At 49.1% G+C, this 18,546-nt stretch overlaps 1 protein-coding gene across 3 annotated transcripts in view; it reads right to left on the bottom strand.

Annotated features, from left to right (window-relative positions):
- PSKH1 (protein serine kinase H1) overlaps nucleotides 1-18,546 on the bottom strand; it is a 34,557-nt gene that overhangs the window by 14,942 nt on the left and 1,069 nt on the right. Inside the window, exons 2-4 of one of the 3 annotated variants that reach the window (XM_089903239.1) lie at nucleotides 16,186-16,269; nucleotides 15,333-15,493; nucleotides 5,798-6,824 (exon numbers count right to left, since the gene is read on the bottom strand). In XM_089903239.1, coding sequence (XP_089759365.1) covers nucleotides 5,798-6,754 — 957 coding nt within the window. In that variant the 5' untranslated portion in view covers nucleotides 6,755-6,824; nucleotides 15,333-15,493; nucleotides 16,186-16,269. Of the gene's footprint in view, nucleotides 1-5,797; nucleotides 6,825-15,332; nucleotides 16,140-16,185; nucleotides 16,270-18,546 lie in introns of those variants that run through there. The other 2 variants (XM_022583420.3, XM_022583422.2) reach the window with 2 other exon arrangements.

Raw genomic sequence — 18,546 nt, 5'->3', positions numbered from 1 at the left:
GATGGGTAGGGCACCAGAAGCTGCTCTGAACGCAACCCACAATATACCCCTTTGTTGGAGGAGACCTCAGCAGGGCGGTGGGAAACAGCAGTAATGAAAGGACCTTGGGATAACGAGATGCTGTGGGTGGTCGGAGCAAGGTGTTTTGGCAAAAATGCTAAATGCAACAATGTGGGGAGATGGGCAAGTTTCTGCCACCACAGGAGGTGAGTGTGTAACCAGGGCAACAACAGCAGAGGGATGCCAAGAGGATGGGGCTCCAGGGAGCCAAGCAGTGGCCCAGAGGTGGCACATGAGCCCCTATCCACACTGGCCATGGGAACACGAGGCAATTAAAGGCATCCAGCAGAATCCAAGCACGAGCCCAGAAATACACCACCTGCCTCCTTGCATTCCGCTCTGCTGCCCACACACGTCCAGTCTCCAGCTCTCCCACGTCCCCCGTGCAGTCCACCCCATGGCTCTGGGGCAAGGTCTTATCCCTGCTCACCTGGCCACTCCGTCAGAGCATATGAAGCAGGTTGCATGAGCAGCCCCCACAGGCGCAGGCGCCCTTCACGTGGAGAGCACCAGAACACACCACATGCCCTGCACTTCATTTTACTCTCAACATCCCAGGGTAGAATGGCCAGTGTCAGAGTCACTTTTGGAAGTGGCAAACAGCTGGGATGGGAATGTAGATGTCAGCTCTGGCTCTGGACACTCATCCTACTGCAGGGCTATCAGAACTACCACATGGTGTAACTCACAGCCCCTGAGCAAGTGCCCCTTGGCCCAAGTTGATGGATGGTCAGCCTGCAGCCCAGAGACCTACCCCTGGAAAGCCACCTCCCACCAACACAATCCCCCGGGAAGTGGTAGATCGGTCCTGCAGGTGAGCTTCGTCTCCCACCAGGATTCTGTCCTCCGCCTGGCAGCACCAACTCTCCTGAACAAGGCTCTGTGAGAACCTTTGCCCAAGCCCACCTGTTCCTGGCGCAGTCACCTGGGCTCGCCCACAGCTCAGAGACTGCCCAAGCAGAGGAGGGTGACAATTAAAAGTTGCTAAACGTGGCAGACAGCAAAGCTGCTGATGGCATCACTCTGTCATCATTCCCACAAGAGCCTCTTCATCCATCCTGCCTCTAGGAATAGAACTCTTGACAAAAGCAATAACGTTAGGCCCACAACGTCACATTTCATGTCAGGTGAATCACAGAATCTCCAAGTTGGCGGGACCATAACAGTCCTCTAGTATGGTCTACAGATGGTGACTCACCTTCTGTGTCACTCCTTTAGAAGCAGCTGCTCCAGGCCTCCCATGACAGGAAGCTCCCTCTTTCAAGGTGACTCTTTGTGTCTTCAAACTGCTCTCACACTCACACAGGCCTTCCTCACATCTGGCCAACATGTATCTCCCGATCACTTCCAACATGACCCTAGCTTGGCCCTCGCCACTCCAGCACCTCCAGTCACTGGATAAAAATTCAGATTTCTCCTCTCAAAATCACCTGTCACAGGCTTTCCTTTCCAGAACTCTCTCCTCTTCCAAGATTCCTACATTTGCTTATAAGCAGGTCTGGCCAACAACCCCCTAAGTGCATCTCCAGCAGGCTCCCCACTTCTTCCTGGAGCCCAGCCCCAGAAGAGAACACTCCCAGCCAGCAGGAGCAGCCTAGTCTACCTGACAGTCACTTCTGGGTCCTTGCCCAGGGCCTCACCAGCAACCACTGGTGCTTCCCTCAAGAGAAGCAGGAGAAAGTATTGGGAGCATATGTATTGATACACATGCTGTCCTCAAGAACCTTACAGGCTGGGGAGGGAAAAGATGTCCACAGATGACAGCCTGGGAAAGTGCTGAAACAAAGACTCCAGCAACACGCTGAGGTGTATGTGTCAGGGAAAGTAGACTGTAGGCATGGGAAGGCCAAGAACTCTGAAGCCAAGATGGCCTGGATTCAAATCCCAAGCCTGCCACCCTCTCTGAGACCCTGGACAAGCTACTTAACCTCACTAGCCTCAGTTTACTAATCTATAAAATGAGGGGATTATATCCACTGACAAGATTATTGTAGAGATTAGACATGCTGGGTGGAGAACCCTCAGACCTGTGCCTGGTACTCAGTAGGCTACACAATGGCAATGGTTGACATGATTCTTAATGGAAGCAATCTTTGAATTGGATGATTGAGAGCCAGTCAAATTTCTTAGGCTGACATTGGGAATAGAGGGAAAATCCTGAGCAAAAGCATAGTGTGAGGAGTGAAAGGAGCAAACATCTCGGGCCCATGGTGTGTAGGGAATGGGGTGGAGCGTGGGGCCAGGGCTGGGGGCTAGAGTGTCTAGAGTGTCAGCATTGTGGGGCAGGTGCTGAAGGAGGCCCCACTTGTGTGCATCCCTCCACTGCTGGGTCCCAGGTGGGGATGTCAAAGCAGGACTCTACGTACTTTCCGGGGCAGAGGGCAGCTTGGGGTCTTTTCTCAATCTGCCTCGTGAGATGATGCTCCTCCTGCAGGGCTGCAGGAAGGCTCTGCCCCCCAACTCCTTCTCTTTCTAAACTATGGCTCACATGTACTATGTTGAGCCCACTCGCTAGAATCCTTGATCTGACCCAAACATCCCCAGGACACCAGGCTCCCCCATTCCAAACTGGGATTATTCCAACAGCCCCCAGTTAGCTTCCCTCCAGCTAGTCTCCCACAACACTTCCTGTTACATTTCCCCTTCACTGTCAGAGGGCTCCCTCCCACCTAATGCTTGGAATCTCCAAATAATCCCTGGCACTACAGAGCTCCCAGCAACAAACACCAGGCCTGGCCCAGCCTCATCAACCTCTGCTGTTATTCCCAAACAATCTCCTGTTTATTCTGGAGCACAGTGAGCAACATCCCCTTCTCTGAGCTTCCTCCTCCTCAAAGCCCACCTCCTGAAGGAAGTCCTCTATTCAAGTCCACAGAAACTACTGAGCCTGAAAGAGAGCTGCATGGATAGAGCCCCTGGGAAACAAGCACACCAGACAGTGTGGTATACATGAGAAACCACTATAAGGGGGCAGGGTGCCTATTAGAAAGGCACCAAGTGCCATGGGACTTACTGTCAGGTGAGGAATGCACACCTCCAAACCTTGCTGAGTTCAAAGTGGGCAGTCCCTTATTTGCACAAGAAGCTAGATGGAAACACCTCCCTGAGGCTCTCAGACAGGGCCTTGCTTACTCAGAATGCCTTCATAAGGGCAAATGACCATCACACAGTAGAAGACAGATGGTTGGGTGAGGATGGGGGCAGGGCCCAGTCCTAAGAAGGGGGGCCAATCCACCACCTGACCTGTGCCCCATGGCCCATGTTCCAGACTGCCCAGGCCTGTGCTGGCATGTGCCTGCCAACAGGGGTTCGTTCTGTGGCCATTTCCTATTCCTAGTCCTTTCTCCCGGGCAATCTCAAGTTTCATGGGGATGGGGAACAGGCCTTCATGTCTCTCTGCATCATCCCCAGTGCACTTACGGGTAGGCAATTACAAGCAAAAGAGAAAGATGCCTGGTCTCCAGCTCAGAGAGCCTGATCTAATGATAAGGCATCCTTACCCAGGAAATACCCCAGACAAACTCCTCCCAATCCAGAGCTCTCTGCAGATGGTGGTGGAATCTCCTCTCGGGGTCTGCCAAGCTCCTGGTAACAGACAGGTGCCATCAGTGCTGGCCAGGGATTTGAATCTGGGACTGGGAACTGATGTTTTCAGCTTCAGATGAAGGGCAGTGGGGGCCAAAGGTTGGGCAGTGCCCCCACACACACCGGGAGCCCCAGACCCGTGCCACGTGATTCCAGCAGAGCAGGAAGCAGAGTCTCAGGACTCAGTCTGTGGCCACAATAGGAGCAGGAAGCCTGAGTTCATTCCCCACCCTATTTATTTGTCATTCTCTCACCCTCAGATAATCAACAGCCAGTTAGCAAGGCTCTGCAAGCTCCCATTAGATAAACTGCCTGATCAACGACTGCCAGAATCAGGAACTCCTGGGCAAACCTACAGACTTCTGGAAAGAATCCTTCCTTTGTCAGCAACTCTTGGGAAACCTCCCTGCCTCCTGTAGCTAAGCTACACCACACAGAGCTCCAAGGGCAAGCCAGGCAGGGCCCTGGCACAACACTGCCTCTGTGAGGTGGATTCTGGCTCTTCTGACCTGTGATGAAACCCAGCCAAAGGGTGAGCAGGGCGGTGTCTGCTGTGACCACTGCATCACAGCCTGGGCTTCCCAGCCAGTTGGCATTTGTTTTGTTGAATCCATTTGGAGCACAAAAGAAAACATGAAAAACTTTAGGGGAGAGCTGGAGAATGTCCCAGTTTCTCCTTCACCTGTGGTCAGCACAGAGCTGGCTGCAAGAAGGTGGCTTCCCTCCCTTCCTCTCACCACCCTGAGGCACGTGATGTGGGGACCCCCTAGGGAAGGCCAGCCCCCATGCTCACAGGAGGGAAATCCTTGACTGACCCCATGACCATGTCCTGAAGCTGACAGGGAAGATGATCAAGCACAGGACCACAAGCACTGCAGGCACTTTGCCTTCATGAGGCTTTGAGGCAACTCCTGTAGGAAATGCTGCTCTGGGCCAATTGGTTGAGACCAGGGAGGGCCCAGTCCAACATTCCTGGGAGGAAAGCTGGGCTGCAGAAGGGAGCTGGTCCCAGAGCTCCCTCCCCTCTCCATGGGTTGTTCAGGAGGCATGGATAGCAGTGCAGGCCTGAGAGGAACACTGTGGGGAGCACTCTGCAGGGGCCACTTGGGGAGGGGCCCTCACTGCCTTGGCAGAATCCTGTCATCCTGCAAAGCTTACCTCACCTCCCACATAAAGCCATCACACATTCTTTTCTTCACAACCTCCCCAAGAACATTCTATCCAGCTTGCTGTGCTCACCGTTTCCTGTGGTGAGCCTTGTCTCCTACCCCGTCAGCATCCTGTCTGAGGACCAACCAGTTCTTACTCTTTCTGCACCTCCCTTCAGCTCCCAGCAGTGCTAAAACCTAACAGGTCTTTTCAGGCATCAGGACTATCAGTGGATCCAAAGACACAAACTGATGGCCTGCTGGTTGAATTAGGGCCAGAAGTAAGCATTTGCTGGGTTAAGCACATGGTACTGCTTAAATATGTGAATTATATTTTAACACTTTAAGATCAGATTTTCTGGCTTCTCTTTAAAAAACTAGAATGTCTGGGTGCATGGAGTCCACCCTGCTCTGTGGCAAAACTGGGCTGAGATGAGAAGCAGCTGTTCCTTTAGACAGGGCACAGTCATTAGCTTGCCCTAGTCCTCTGGACCAGATGCTATGGATGCCCTGTCCTGCTTCCTCTCAGCCCACCTCTGGGCTCGCCTGCAGCTGCAGTGCTCATGTGTGTGCTGACAGCTTCCCATGGCCAGTGCCTGTATCTCTCTGCTTCTTTGCCTGAGGACTTTCTCCACCACTAGTTGGCATTCAGAACAGCCCAGAAGTGCCAGGCATTTAAAGCCCCTGCAAAGAAATTCTCGACTCATACAATAGTCAGTGGATTAAAACCCACCCACTTTCTTGCCTCTCCGTGGTACAATTCTGAGCACATTCCACATGATTATTCACAGGGTCCTCAGTCTGCTCCCAAGTCCTTGTCTCAGGGCTCACTTTTGGGGAAATCCAAGCTAAGAATCCCTACTAGTCTCACTTTACCATTTTTACATCATCTGTCTGGCCCCACGAACATGGCCCTGAGAGCACATGCCCCTGATTAAGGGCTGTAGGATAGGAGCCCCCACCCACCCAGGGGCCTCCCAACGTCCCCGAGACAGAAGACTCACCTCCCCCGAGTAACTGTACTTGCCCCTGAGGATCTGCCGGTACAGCCGGGTGCGGTTGTCATCCTCAAAGGGCATGGTGCCACTGAGCAGGATGTAGGCGATGACGCCCAGCGCCCACATGTCGACTGAGTTGGTGTAGGGCTTGCGGACCAGGACCTCAGGGGCAATGTACTCGGGCGTGCCACAGGTGGTCTTCATCAGGCAGTCGTCACCCTTCTTGCGGGCACTGGCCAGGCCAAAGTCGGTGATGATGATCTTGGAGTCAGTGCCTGGGTGGTAGTAGAGCAGATTCTCAGGCTTGAGGTCTCGGTGTGTGATGCCCAGTGCATGCAGATACCGGACGCCATCCAGTACCATCTGCAGCACTCGAGTGGCGTCACGCTCAGTGAAAGAACCCTTGGCGATGATGCGGTCAAAGAGCTCTCCACCAGTGGCCAGCTCCATCACCATGTACACGCGCTCCTGTGTCTCAAACACCTCCACCAGCTGGATGATGTTGGCGTGGCGCACCCGGCGCAGCACACGCAGCTCCGACTCACACACCTCCCGCCCCTCCCGGTACTTGGTCTCAATCATCTTAATGGCATATGGCTGCCGGGTTGCCCGGTGCTCCACACGCACCACTCGGCTGAAGCTGCCTCGGCCAATCAGGGCTTTGATGTCGTACTTGGCTGTCACACGTGGGTCGAACTTGGCCCTGTACTTAGCCACCCTGGCCCTGCGTGGTGGCTCTGAGGGAGGCTCTGTGTGGCCAGTAGTGGGGGCACCAGGGCAGGGGTTTGCACCCTGACTGGCTTCTGGGAACCCAGCTTTCAGAGGGCCAACACTGTCCACCTCTGTAATGAAGTGCTTGTACACATCGCTCTTAGTGCCACTGAAGGGCTCCACCTTCTTGACCAGATCCAGCTGGACATCCTTGGGCGGCTCGGGAAGGACCTTGCTTGTCCCACAGCCCATCACGGACACGGGGGCATCCTCTCTAGCGAGGCTGGCAGAACCTGCTCTGCAGGCAGTGCCCCGTCTACACCTACACAGACAGAAGAAAGGAACTCAGCATAGCCAGGGACACTTCTGGAGGGATCCCAGCCATCCTCCTTACCCCCTCCCCCCTGGCCCTGGATAAACCCAGACTGAAGACCTGACTCTGGTATGGTTCCCTGGAAGGGAGAATGGCTTTGGCCCCTGAGTGCTTGGAGCCCAGATGCCATGAAGGATCCACATGAAAGACTGGGTCTGAGTTCCGTGGTCTTGATGTACATCTCCCTGGGTATAATTTTCATGCTGCTCTTCAACTCTGAAGAGGGGCAGGAACATGCACCAGGCTCAGCTGTCACTGCCTCCACCCTCCTCCCTACTCTCCCTGGGTCCCTTATCATAGTTGAAGTCCTATGTTTTTTAAAGGTTAAAATTATTCCTCTTATTACTCTGACTCATCTTTTCTGAAACGGGGGCGTGGAGTGTTGGAGGCCTGTTCTCCAACACTATCACCCACCAGGGTGTAGAAAGCCACTTCCCCAAGGCCTCCTCCCTCATGGATACCTTCCTAGTCCTCTAGGCCTCCTGCAGGGGTTGATCCCCCACTGCAACAACCCACCACCACCCACTGCTCTGGGTGCTGCCCTAACCTCACTCTTCCCTTGATGGCTCGCACTACTTTTCTAATGTACCATCTTCACCCTGGCAGTTTAACACCCTGTTCCATGGTCTCTCACTTCCCCAGTTTACCACATAGATGGCTAAAATGCCACACAAGTCCCAGAAATGGCTAAAATCAATTCCAGTGAAGTAGGAACCACAAGCCTTAGCACACTGCCACCAGAGAGCCACCAAACTAGCCTGGGCTTCATTTAAGAGGCAGAGGGGGGAACTTCCCTGGTGGCACAGTGCTTAAGAATCCACCTGCCAAGGCAGGGGACATGGGTTCGAGCCCTGGTCCGGGAAGATCCCACACGCCATGGAGTAAATAAGCCCGTGTGCCACAACTACTGAGCCTGCGTGCCACAACTACTGGAGTCCACGCGCCTAGAGCCCGTGCTCCACACCAAGAGAAGCCACCGCAACAAGAAGCCTGCGTACCACATAGAAGAGTAGTCCCCGCTTGCCGCAACTAGAGAAAGCCCGCGCAGCAAAGAAGACGCAGTGCAGCCAAAAAAAAAAAAAGAGGCAGAGGGGGCCTTGAGCTCAGAAAGGACACTAACAACTTCATCCAGATGAGACTCAGGCTGTGGATTGGGGCACTCTTCTTCCACGGGATGAGAATCCAGGAGACTTTCCCATTTGCTTTCCAGACAAAGATGTTCCAACTATTAATACCTTGTGGCTGGTGGGGCCCTGGACAAGTTGAAGTGCTGAAGTACCGTTTTCCAGAGGTCACTTCTATCCAGCCTGCCCTTCTCTAAGTCGATCTGAGGGCCCCAGGAGTGAAAGAAAAGAGCTGAGAATTTCCTATTAATTAGGATATACAGAATTGGGGATAAAATGATCAACTCAGAACAAGCGTTTACTGAACATCTACTAGCGATACAGGAATGAATAAGACGTCCAGTGCAGGTATATTTTAACATACCCAATATAGGCAAAACATGGTCAATAAACTCATTGTCTAAATGAAGAGCAAAACATCAAAACAGGTAATTTCAATATAACAAAGTAAATGTTAGGCTTGAGAAACAATAGTAGATACATGAATGACACAAGAATGACACAGGGATTAGGGAAAGCTTCCTGGAGGAGGCGACCCCCACGCTGAATTTGAAGTAAGAATGAGGCAGGTGAGGAAAGGTGGGAATGTTGTTTCAGGCAGAGAGAATGACACACTCAAAGGCTCAGAGGCCCAGAGCAGCATCCCGTGCCTGGGAATGTGCAGTCTGGTGATGTGAAGACAGAACTGGGGGCTGAAGTGTTGGAAGGTCAGCAGGAACTAGGCTGTGGAGAGCAGCCCAAGTTACAGCGAGGAGCCAGGACCTTCCTGGGAGGTGAAAGGAAGCTACCAAAGGGTTTACAAGGAGAGGCGACTCTGTGTTTAGAAACAAGTATAAGGCTGAACTGGAGGAGGGTCAAAGTGGACTGAAAGGGCCAGTGAGGAAGGTAGCAGCACAGACAGGGTGGCGGAATGGAGAGAGGTCAGCAGGAGAAGTGACAGGGACTGGAGGCTGGACATAGGGTTGAAAGGGAGGAGAGGACAGCACTCCAGTCCCTCACTCCAGCTCCTGGGCAGAAGGTCAGGAGTGCAGCAGGAGGGACAGGCTTGGGAAGCAGTAGGAAGAGTTCAGTTCTGGAAGTGCTGCAGTGGGGTGGCTGGATGTAGAATCTAATGGTTGAAAAGATCTGGTCAACCAAGGGGGAAAGAGGGGGATAAAATGGGAGATTGGGGTTGACATATACACACTGCTTTATATATAAAATAGATAATAAGGACCTACGGTATAGCACAGGGAACTCTACTCAATACCCTGTAATGACTGATATAGGAACAGAATCTAAAAAAGAGTGCATATATGTATATGTATAACTGATTCACTTTGCTGTACACCAGAAACTAACACAACATTGTAAATCAACTACACTCCAATAAAAATTAATTTAAAAACAAAAAAGAAGAAGGAAAAGAGCTGGTCAGGGTCAGAGATTCCATGGCTGCCCAGGGGCAACACCAACCCCCACCCCCAACCTGTTTCAAAGCCAGCAAAAGATCCCATGAAAGGCAGCAGAGGGAGACCCAGGGAGGTTTTTGCTGGGGCACCTTGAGGGTCACAGAGAACCCACACAGAGGCCCTGAGTGAGCGTCTGAATCCAAGATGGTGATAACTGACCAATGTGGCTCATGTGGTAATAACTGACCAATGTTCCCAAGGAAAAAGCTCACCTCTGAAATGTACACAAGACCTTGATTACCAATCCATCAGACAAAAAGACCAAAGATTAAGGGCTTAGGTTTTAATCAGTATGTCAGTATGACTCTCAGCAGAATGAGATTTATCTTGCCTCACATAAGAGGAAAAGATTCCTCAACCAACATGGGCTCTTCAGGATTTGCTGCAGTTTTCACCCAAATGCCCAGGAGATCCCATATAGCAGCTTAGGAAATCATGTTTAAACACAGGCATTTAAGGATTCCCTGGTGGCGCAGTGGTTAAGAATCCGCCTGCCAATGCAGGGGACACGGGTTCGAGCCCTGGTCCAGGAAGATCCCACATGCCGCAGAGCAACTAAGCCCGTATGCCACAACTACTGAGCCTGTGCTCTAGAGCCCGCGACCCACAACTACTGAGCATGCGTGCCACAACTACTGAAGCCCACGCACCTAGAGCCCGTGCTCCGAAACAAGAGAAGCCACCGCAATGAGAAGCCCACGCACCGCAACGAAGAGTAGCCCCCGCTCGCCCCAACTAGAGAAAGCCTGAGCACAGCAACGAAGACCCAATGCAGCCAAAAATAAATAAATTAATAAATTATAAAAAAATAATAAACAAAGGCATTTAGAAACAAGGTTCTTTTTCACAGAGGCCAAAGATTAGAACTGTGGACTTTGGAATTTTGCAGACTCATCTCTTCCTTCAGGGAAAATACAAGACTTAATACAGTAAAGGGCTGCAGCTCAGGAAAAAAAAGCTCTTGGGCCAGGATTCCTGAGGCAGAACACAGGCCCTGATCCCCAAGACCGCACTGTGAACAACATCTACCACCATTCAGAGAGAAGACAAATTGCATGGGTGACGCAGCACAGCTACTCAGATGTCACTTCTTCCTGGGGAGGAGGTACTACCCTAGATCTGCAAAATAAGTAACTGTCTCCAGGTGTACCCACAGGCTCTTTTTGTTTAGATGTGCATACCTAGTCTGGTCCTGATGAGAAAAACTAAGGTTTACAAAAGAAAAGGGCTGACTTTTCACTTTAAACAAAGTCTAAGCAAGGATCTCAAGTCAGCAGTGAGACAGCCAAAGATTATCCCTCTCTGACCTTCCTTATTCCTTTCTGGGACACAGTTTCTCTCATATTTGTTCCAATTAGAAACTCTTCAAAGACAGGCTGATGCTGGTACTCCACCTTCCCAACTACAGATCAAGAGTGCAGGAAAGAAAGTGCCAGCTCTGATGCGGGGAATTGCTGATGGCCTCCAGGTGATCATAGCTGCTCCACACTCCAATCACATCTGTTAAATTCTCTTTTCACATCAGTTAGGTGAAAAGGCAAACAGGGACAAGGGAAGCAGCTGGCAAAATTCCTTCTGTGAAGAGAGCAAAGTGTTTTCCTGTCCTCAGCTCTCATGTATGTGCCCCCAGCAGAGTGACGAGGGTGGGGGTGAATGAGGAAAGCCTCGAGAGGTGACCTCCCAGGAAGGTCATGCTATGCCACCTCTCACAATCACTATTCTGTCTCGTGACACCAATCCTAACACATCTTACAGAAAGTATTGAACTCTCTGGAGTCGGCCTCCACACCTTCAACTCCAAGCCTGATCCAAAGCACTCCTCAAAGAAGGTAAGCATATTGGACAGAGTGCAGCAGTAGGCGTGAGCATTCAGCACTACTGTCCTCGCTAACACTTTATAGAAATGACATGCCAAAAAGGTAGAAACTTGTCCAAAGCCACTCAGACAGTGACAGTCGAGAACAAGCCAAAATCTCATTCTCCATCCAGAGCTCCTTCCACCAAACCAGACAGACTCCAGAAGTGCCTGGGGCCTAGCTGAGCTCAGACTCACCAGGCCAAGGTCTCAATCCTTCCTCATACCACTCAGCTGATGAATCAAAGAACCTTCACTGAGGATCTTTTTTTTTTTTTTTAATTTATTTTTGGTTGTGTTGGGTCTTCATTGCTGTGCACGGGCTTTCTCTAGTTGTGGCAATCAGGGGCTACTCTTCGTTGTGGTGCGAGGCTTCTCATTACGGTGGCTTCTCTTGTTGCGGAGCACGGGCTCTAGGCTCACGGGCTTCAGTAGTTGCGGCACGCTGGCTCAGTAGCTGCGGCTCATGGGCTCTAGAGCTCAGGTTCAGCAGTTGTGGCACACAGGCTTAGTTGCTCCGCGGCATGTGGGATTTTCCTGGACCAGGGCTCGAATCCATGTCCCCTGCATTGGCAGGTGGATTCTTAACCACTGCGCCACCAGGGAAGCCCGAGGATCTTTTCTGAAGGGCATGTTCTGAAACCTCCATTCCACGTACAATCTGGGTCACACTGCTCACTGCTATACTCTAGATTACTTTTGATCACTAGAGTTGTCAGCCTTTTGAGGGAAGGGGCCACTTCTCAGGTTTCTAGAACTCTCTGGCTCCCAACCAAGTGCTGAGCTCCAAGCAGGCATTCAATGTTTGTTAACACTGAGTGAAAGGTGGGCTGGTTCTCAGGCTTCTTTTTGCTGCGGGGCAACAATCCCAGAACCTCAGAAATTTTCAAGTGGCAGGAAGAGGCCAGGTTGGTGGTTAAACCAAAGCCATGCTCTTTGGGCGCCTGTATAAATGTCCTCAAAAACAAAGGAAGCCAGAGTTCTCGGGTCTATTTGGGTCTTACAGATTGTTATCTGAACTCCAAAGCAAGTTTGTCCATAAACTGCCAGACTCATCTGTGGGGAGACCAGGGGCCTAGGAGCAGAGGACAGGGATGGATCCTGAAACAATTTTCCCGGCCACAGAAGTCTGTGGATGCCTCCCAGGCAGGCACCCAGCCCACTCCAATAACACCTCCTAAGACCGTTCTCCACGGCAAAGCTTCACAACCTTTTGCCTGCAAAGATCTCTATATTCTGCTCCCATGTTTTGAAAGACTGTCTATCAAAATGAAGTAGGCAGTAATCTCTCAGGAATCCCAGAAATAAGTAACTGCTAAACAGCACTTCTAACCATCACGAGGCAAGCAGGGATAGCAGGCAAAAAATTCTGTCACTTTAGATAAAAACCCCTGACCCTCACGCCACACACAAAAATAAACTCAAAATGGCTTATACACTTAAATATGAGACAAGACACCATAAAACTCCTAGAAGAGAACACAGGCAAAACATTCTCTGACATAAATCGTACCAATGTTTTCCTAGATCAGTTTCCCAAGTCAATAGAAATAAAATCAAAAATAAGCAAATGGGACCTAATCAAACTTATAAGCTTTTGCACAGCAAAGGAAACCATAAACAAATCAAAAAGACAACCTATGGAATGGGAGAAAATATTTGCAAATGATAGGACCAACAAGGGCTTAATTTCCAAATTATACAATCAGCACCTACAATTCAATAACAAAAAAACAAACAAACCAATCGAAAAATGGTTAGGGCTTCCCTGGTGGTGCAGTGGTTAAGAATCCGCCTGCCAATGCAGGGGACACAGGTTCGAGCCCTGGTCCGCGAAGATCCCACATGCCACGGAGCAACTAAGCCCGTGTGCCACAACTACTGAGCCTGCACTCTAGAGCCCGTGAGCCACAACTACTGAAGCCCACGTGCCACAACTACTGAAGCCCGCATGCCTAGAGCCCATGCTCCACAACAAGAGAAGCCACCGCAATGAGAAGCCGGCACACCACAACGAAGAGTAGCCCCCCCCCACCACAACTAGAGAAAGCCTGCGTGCAGCAACGAAGACCCAACGCAGCCAAAAATAAATATAAAGCAAATAAAATAAATAATTTTTTTTAAAAAAAGAAAGAAAAATGGTTAGAAGACCTAAATAGACATTTCTCCTGAAAAGACATACAAATGGCCGATAGGCACTTGAGAAGATGCTCATCATCGCTAATTACCAGAAAAATGCAAATCAAAACAGTGACGTACCACCTCACACCAGTCAGAATGGCCATCATTAAAAAATTGACACGGCTTTCCTGGTGGCACAGTGGTTGAGAGTCCGCCTGCTGATGCAGGGGACATGGGTTCGTGCCCCGGTCTAGTAAGATCCCACATGCCGCGGAGCAGCTAGGCCCGTAAGCCATGGCCGCTGAGCCTGCGCGTCCGGAGCCTGTGCTCCGCGACAGGAGAGGCCACAACAGTGAGAGGCCCGCGTACCGCAAAAAAAAAAAAAAAAAATGACAAATAATAAATGCTGGAGAGGGTGTGGAGAAAAGGGAAACTCTCTTACACTGTTGGGAGGAATGTAAATTGGTGCGGTCACTATGGAAAACAGTATGGAGGTTCCTCAAGAAACTAAAAATAGAGTTGCCATATGATCCAGCAATCCCACTCCTGGGCATATACTCAGAAAAAACTATAATGCAAAAAGATACATGCACCCCTATGTTCACAGCAGCACTATTTACAACAGGCAAGACATGGAAACAACCTAAATGTCCATCAACAGATGAATGGATAAAGATGGTGTGTGTGTGTGTGTGCGTGTGTGTGTGCGTGTGTGTGTGTGTGTGTGTAATGGAATATTACTCAGCCATTAAAAAGAATGAAATAATGCCATTTGCAGCAACATGGATGGACCTAGAGATTATCATACTAAGCAAAGTTAAGTCAGAGAAAGACAAATACCGTATGATATCACTTATATGTGGAATCTAAAATACGACACAAGTGAACATATCTACGAAACAAAAACAGACTCACAAATATAGAGAATGGACTTGTGGTTGCCAAGGGGCGGGGGGGAGGGAAGAATTGGGAGTCTAGGATTAGCAGATGCAAACTACTGTATATAGAATGGATAAACAACAAGATCCTACTGTATAGCACAGGGAACTATATTCAATATCCTGTGATACATCATAATGGAAAAGAATATGAAGAATATATATGTGTAACTGAGTCACTTTGCTGTACAGCAGAAATTAAACACAACACTGTAAATCAACTATACTTCAGTAAAATTAAAAAAAAACAAAACAAAACCCTAAACAAGGACCTCTGCAACCTTAGGGGGAACCACACGATTCTGCTTTCTGAAACAGGAGAACTGGGACTTCCCTTGTGGCGCAGTAGCTAAGAATCTGCCTGCCAATGCAGGGGACACGGGTTCATGCCCTGGTCCGGGAAGATCCCACATGCTGGAGAGCAACTAAGCCCATGCACCACAACTACTGAGCCTGAGGTCTAGAGCCCACGTGCCGCAACTACTGAGCCCGTGTGCTGCAAATACTGAGCCTGCATGCTGCAACTACTGAAGCCCATGCACCTAGAGCCCGTGCTCTGCAACAAGAGAAGCCACCGCAATGAGAAGCTCACACACCACAACAAAGAGTAGCCCCTGCTTGCCACAACTAGAGAAAGCCTGCGTGCAGCAACGAAGACCCAATGCAGCCATAAATAAATAAATAAATAAATATTTAGAAAACTAAAACAGGGAAACTGACACAAGACCCAGCAATTTCATTTTCAGAAATAATTCTACAAAACCACTTCCACAAGTACACAAAGATAGATTTGCAAAAGAAAGCTCATGGGACCATTCTTTATAATAATGAAAAAATTGAAACAACCCAAATATTCATCAGGAAGGAAATAATTAAATAAACTAAGATACATTCACATAATGGAATGCTCTGCAGCTGTTGAAATGAATGAGGTAAATCCATATATATTGACAAAGAAAGAAAGATACCCGTCAGTTTGAGTGGCTTTGTACTGGTATCCACGTCTGTGATGTACCAAGGAGTTTAAAACAGTCTGTGAAGGGACTTCCCCAGTGGTCCAGTGGTTAAACTCTGCGCTTCCACTGCAGGGGGGCAGGGGTTCAATCCCTGGTCGGGGTAGTTCCGCATGCTGCGTATTGCAGCCAAAAAAAAAAAAAAAAAAGAGTATGTGAAGCATATGTCTAATGAGAAATTTCTAAAAAGGTATAGACATATACATGGGAAAAAAATATCCTGGAAAGGTAGAAGAGAAGCTGTTGACAGTGACTGTCTCTAGGGTATGGGAATGTCGGGGGAACAGGTGGAAGGAAGGGAGACTCTTACTTCTCACATTACATACTGCTGTGCTATTGCTATATTTTAAAGTCATCACCACATATTATATTTTTAAAGTTAAAAAATACATATTGTAGAAATGTATAGACTAGTATATACATAAGAAAAAAAGCTGGGGGAATATACACCAAATTATTATACCAAATATACACCAAATTATTTTAAAAATGATTAGTGTTTGTGTCTAAAGACACAGTTCATTATTCACTTCCGTAATGTTTTAACTTTTAACACTATTTCATAATAAGAATTGTTATAACTTCTTTTTGGAATATAGTAACTCAGGACTCCACCTCTTAAAGACTCTACGCACCACTGCTCTACACGGTAATAACTGGTGAGCAGAGACTCCTGCTTTAGGGCTGAGAGAAGGAGAGTTCAACAGTTTGTCGTGTCCTCCTCATTTTATCCTGACCCTCAACTCCATCTGAGACATCCCACCCACTGCCCATCCCATCATCAGAAATACAGCCTCTGGCAATGTACCTGGGGTTCTCCTTCCAAAATCCCGAAGTTCAACCCATAAATATTTACTGAGCTCCTGCTGTGGGCCAGGAACTCTGCCAGGGGCTGTGACAGACAAAAAGAAGGCAGTTATAATCTCTGTTCTCAAGGAACTTACAGCCCAAATGGCTCCACACCAAGTGTCCCCTGATCCATTACTCTTATGATGCCCTGTGAGGCCACTTCAAGGCTGGCAGCCTGGAAGGGGTCCCTCTGTGATAATTTTCCTCTAGCAAATGAAAACAGCACATTTTTCTACTTTAGCATCACATGAGATGCCATGGCAACAGAGGGCTGTACCAAGAATTAGCTCAGTGATGACCTAGCCAACACAAATTGGCTTAATACTTACTGAGTAAGATTCCTGGAAGAAAAGAAAGTTCAAATAAATAAGTCTCTCTCCAGCTCTCAACAAGCGGAATTGTTTCCTTTCTTCCAGGGCTGTACTTCTCAAATTTTTCTCTGTGCACCCTGGGCCAATGGAGACAGCTGTTCTCAGCTATCTCAAAGCTTAAGGGTCAGTACTTTGGCACACCTATAGCCACTTCACATCACACACTTAGGAAGCAATGGAGAGGATCAAAGTTGCCCAAATAGGGCTTCCCTGGCGGCGCAGTGGTTGAGAGTCTGCCTGCCGATGCAGGGGACACGGGTTCGTGCCCCGGTCCGGGAAGATCCCACATGCCGCGGAGCGGCTGGGCCCGTGAGCCATGGCCGCTGGGCCTGTGCGTCCGGAGCCTGTGCTCCGCAACGGGAGAGGCCACAACAGTGAGAGGCCCGCGTACCGCAAAAAAAAAAAAAAAAAAAAGTTGCCCAAATAACATGCTCACACTTACAAAGTAAAAACAGACGGCTAAACCAAAGTCTCACTCACTTAACGATGAACTTGTGAGTGACTGAGAACCCCAGTATCTAGTTCAGATTTCACAGACACTAGGATCTTCTGGGGTATTCCATTCCAAGTGAGGCTCAGCTCTAGCTCAGTGTAAGAGGCAAACTAGGATCTTCTGGGGTATTCCATTCCAAGTGAGGCTCAGCTTTAGCTCATTGTAAGAGGCAAACAGGTTTCCTGAAAGCTGCACTTTCTTTAGATCATTTATACAACTTAACAAGAATTGCAATTAAACCTGGACAACATACTTATTCAGCAAACCCGCCCTCCAGTGAGTCAGCAATCCACATCTTTTCTAGGGGAGTAGCCAACTGCAACTGCCCTGAGTAGAAGCAGTTTTGTCAGAGCTATCTCTGATGATCAGAAATTACCTCAAGGAAATCACATAACATAAGGTAGCTTCCTACACAAGACTCAGTCTGAAGAGCAAACAGGCTTACTAAGATGAGATCCCCTTTTGACATGGAATAAACTCTGAGAAGAACAGCCATTAGTAATAACAGTGGCTTCCATTTCCTAAGTTTCAACTGTGCTAAGCGTCTTATATGCATTCTCACTCCTCTCTGCAACCACATAAAGTAGGCATGATTATTCCTATTACGGGATGAGCAAACTAGGACTCAAAGTACTTCAAGATCTCATAAAAGTCAAGAACTGAATCAAAGTCTTTCTTATTCCAAACCCCATACTTCTAACCACCAAATCATCCTGCCTCCCCAAGATATGGGAAATGAGACTGCAACAGCAGTTGTGTGCTACAAGGCACAGCTGACCCTTCCCACTGGACAAAGACACAACAGTTTCCTGGAGTAATGACAAAGATTTTCAACTAAGGAGCATAGTAAAGTCACCTGGAGAGTTTTTAAAAAATACAGATTCCGGGCTTCCCTGGTGGTGCAGTGGTTGAGAGTCCGCCTGCCGATGCAGGGGACACGGGTTCGTGCCCCGTTCCGGGAAGATCCCACATGCAGCGGAGCGGCTGGGCCTGTGAGCCATGGCCGCTGAGCCTGCGCGTCCTGAGCCTGTGCTCCGCAACGGGAGAGGCCACAGCAGGGAGAGGCCTGTGTACCGCAAAAAAAAAAAAAAAAAAAAAAAAAAAATACAGATTCCTACCAGATTCCAGATATTCTGCATCAAAATCTCAGAAAATGAGACTCTTGAATTTGTATTTTGAAAAACCACACTAGGAGATTTTAGATCATCAGGTTGACAAGGCTGCACCACCTACCACATGCATACGTGTGAATGTGCAAACAGGACACTCGCATTTGCTGTGCTCATCTCAGGTCCTGGCCCCTGATATGTGCTCAGTAGTATAGCTGAATCTGTATCCATTCTTAAATCAGCAACCTATCACAGTTGACTCAGCTCCTACTTTATGCCAAGCACAGAGCCAGACACTGATATGCAGACAGAAGACACAATCCCCAGGCCAACCATCAGGTGACACA

This window comes from Delphinapterus leucas, chromosome 20 (genome assembly GCF_059928025.1).
Source record: "Delphinapterus leucas isolate spDelLeu-1000000601 "Yukka" chromosome 20, BTC_Dleu_Yukka2, whole genome shotgun sequence".
In the NCBI taxonomy this organism is placed as follows: domain Eukaryota; kingdom Metazoa; phylum Chordata; class Mammalia; order Artiodactyla; family Monodontidae; genus Delphinapterus; species Delphinapterus leucas.
Note: the sequence above shows the minus strand (reverse complement) of the source record. Positions and strands in the feature narration are given on the sequence as shown.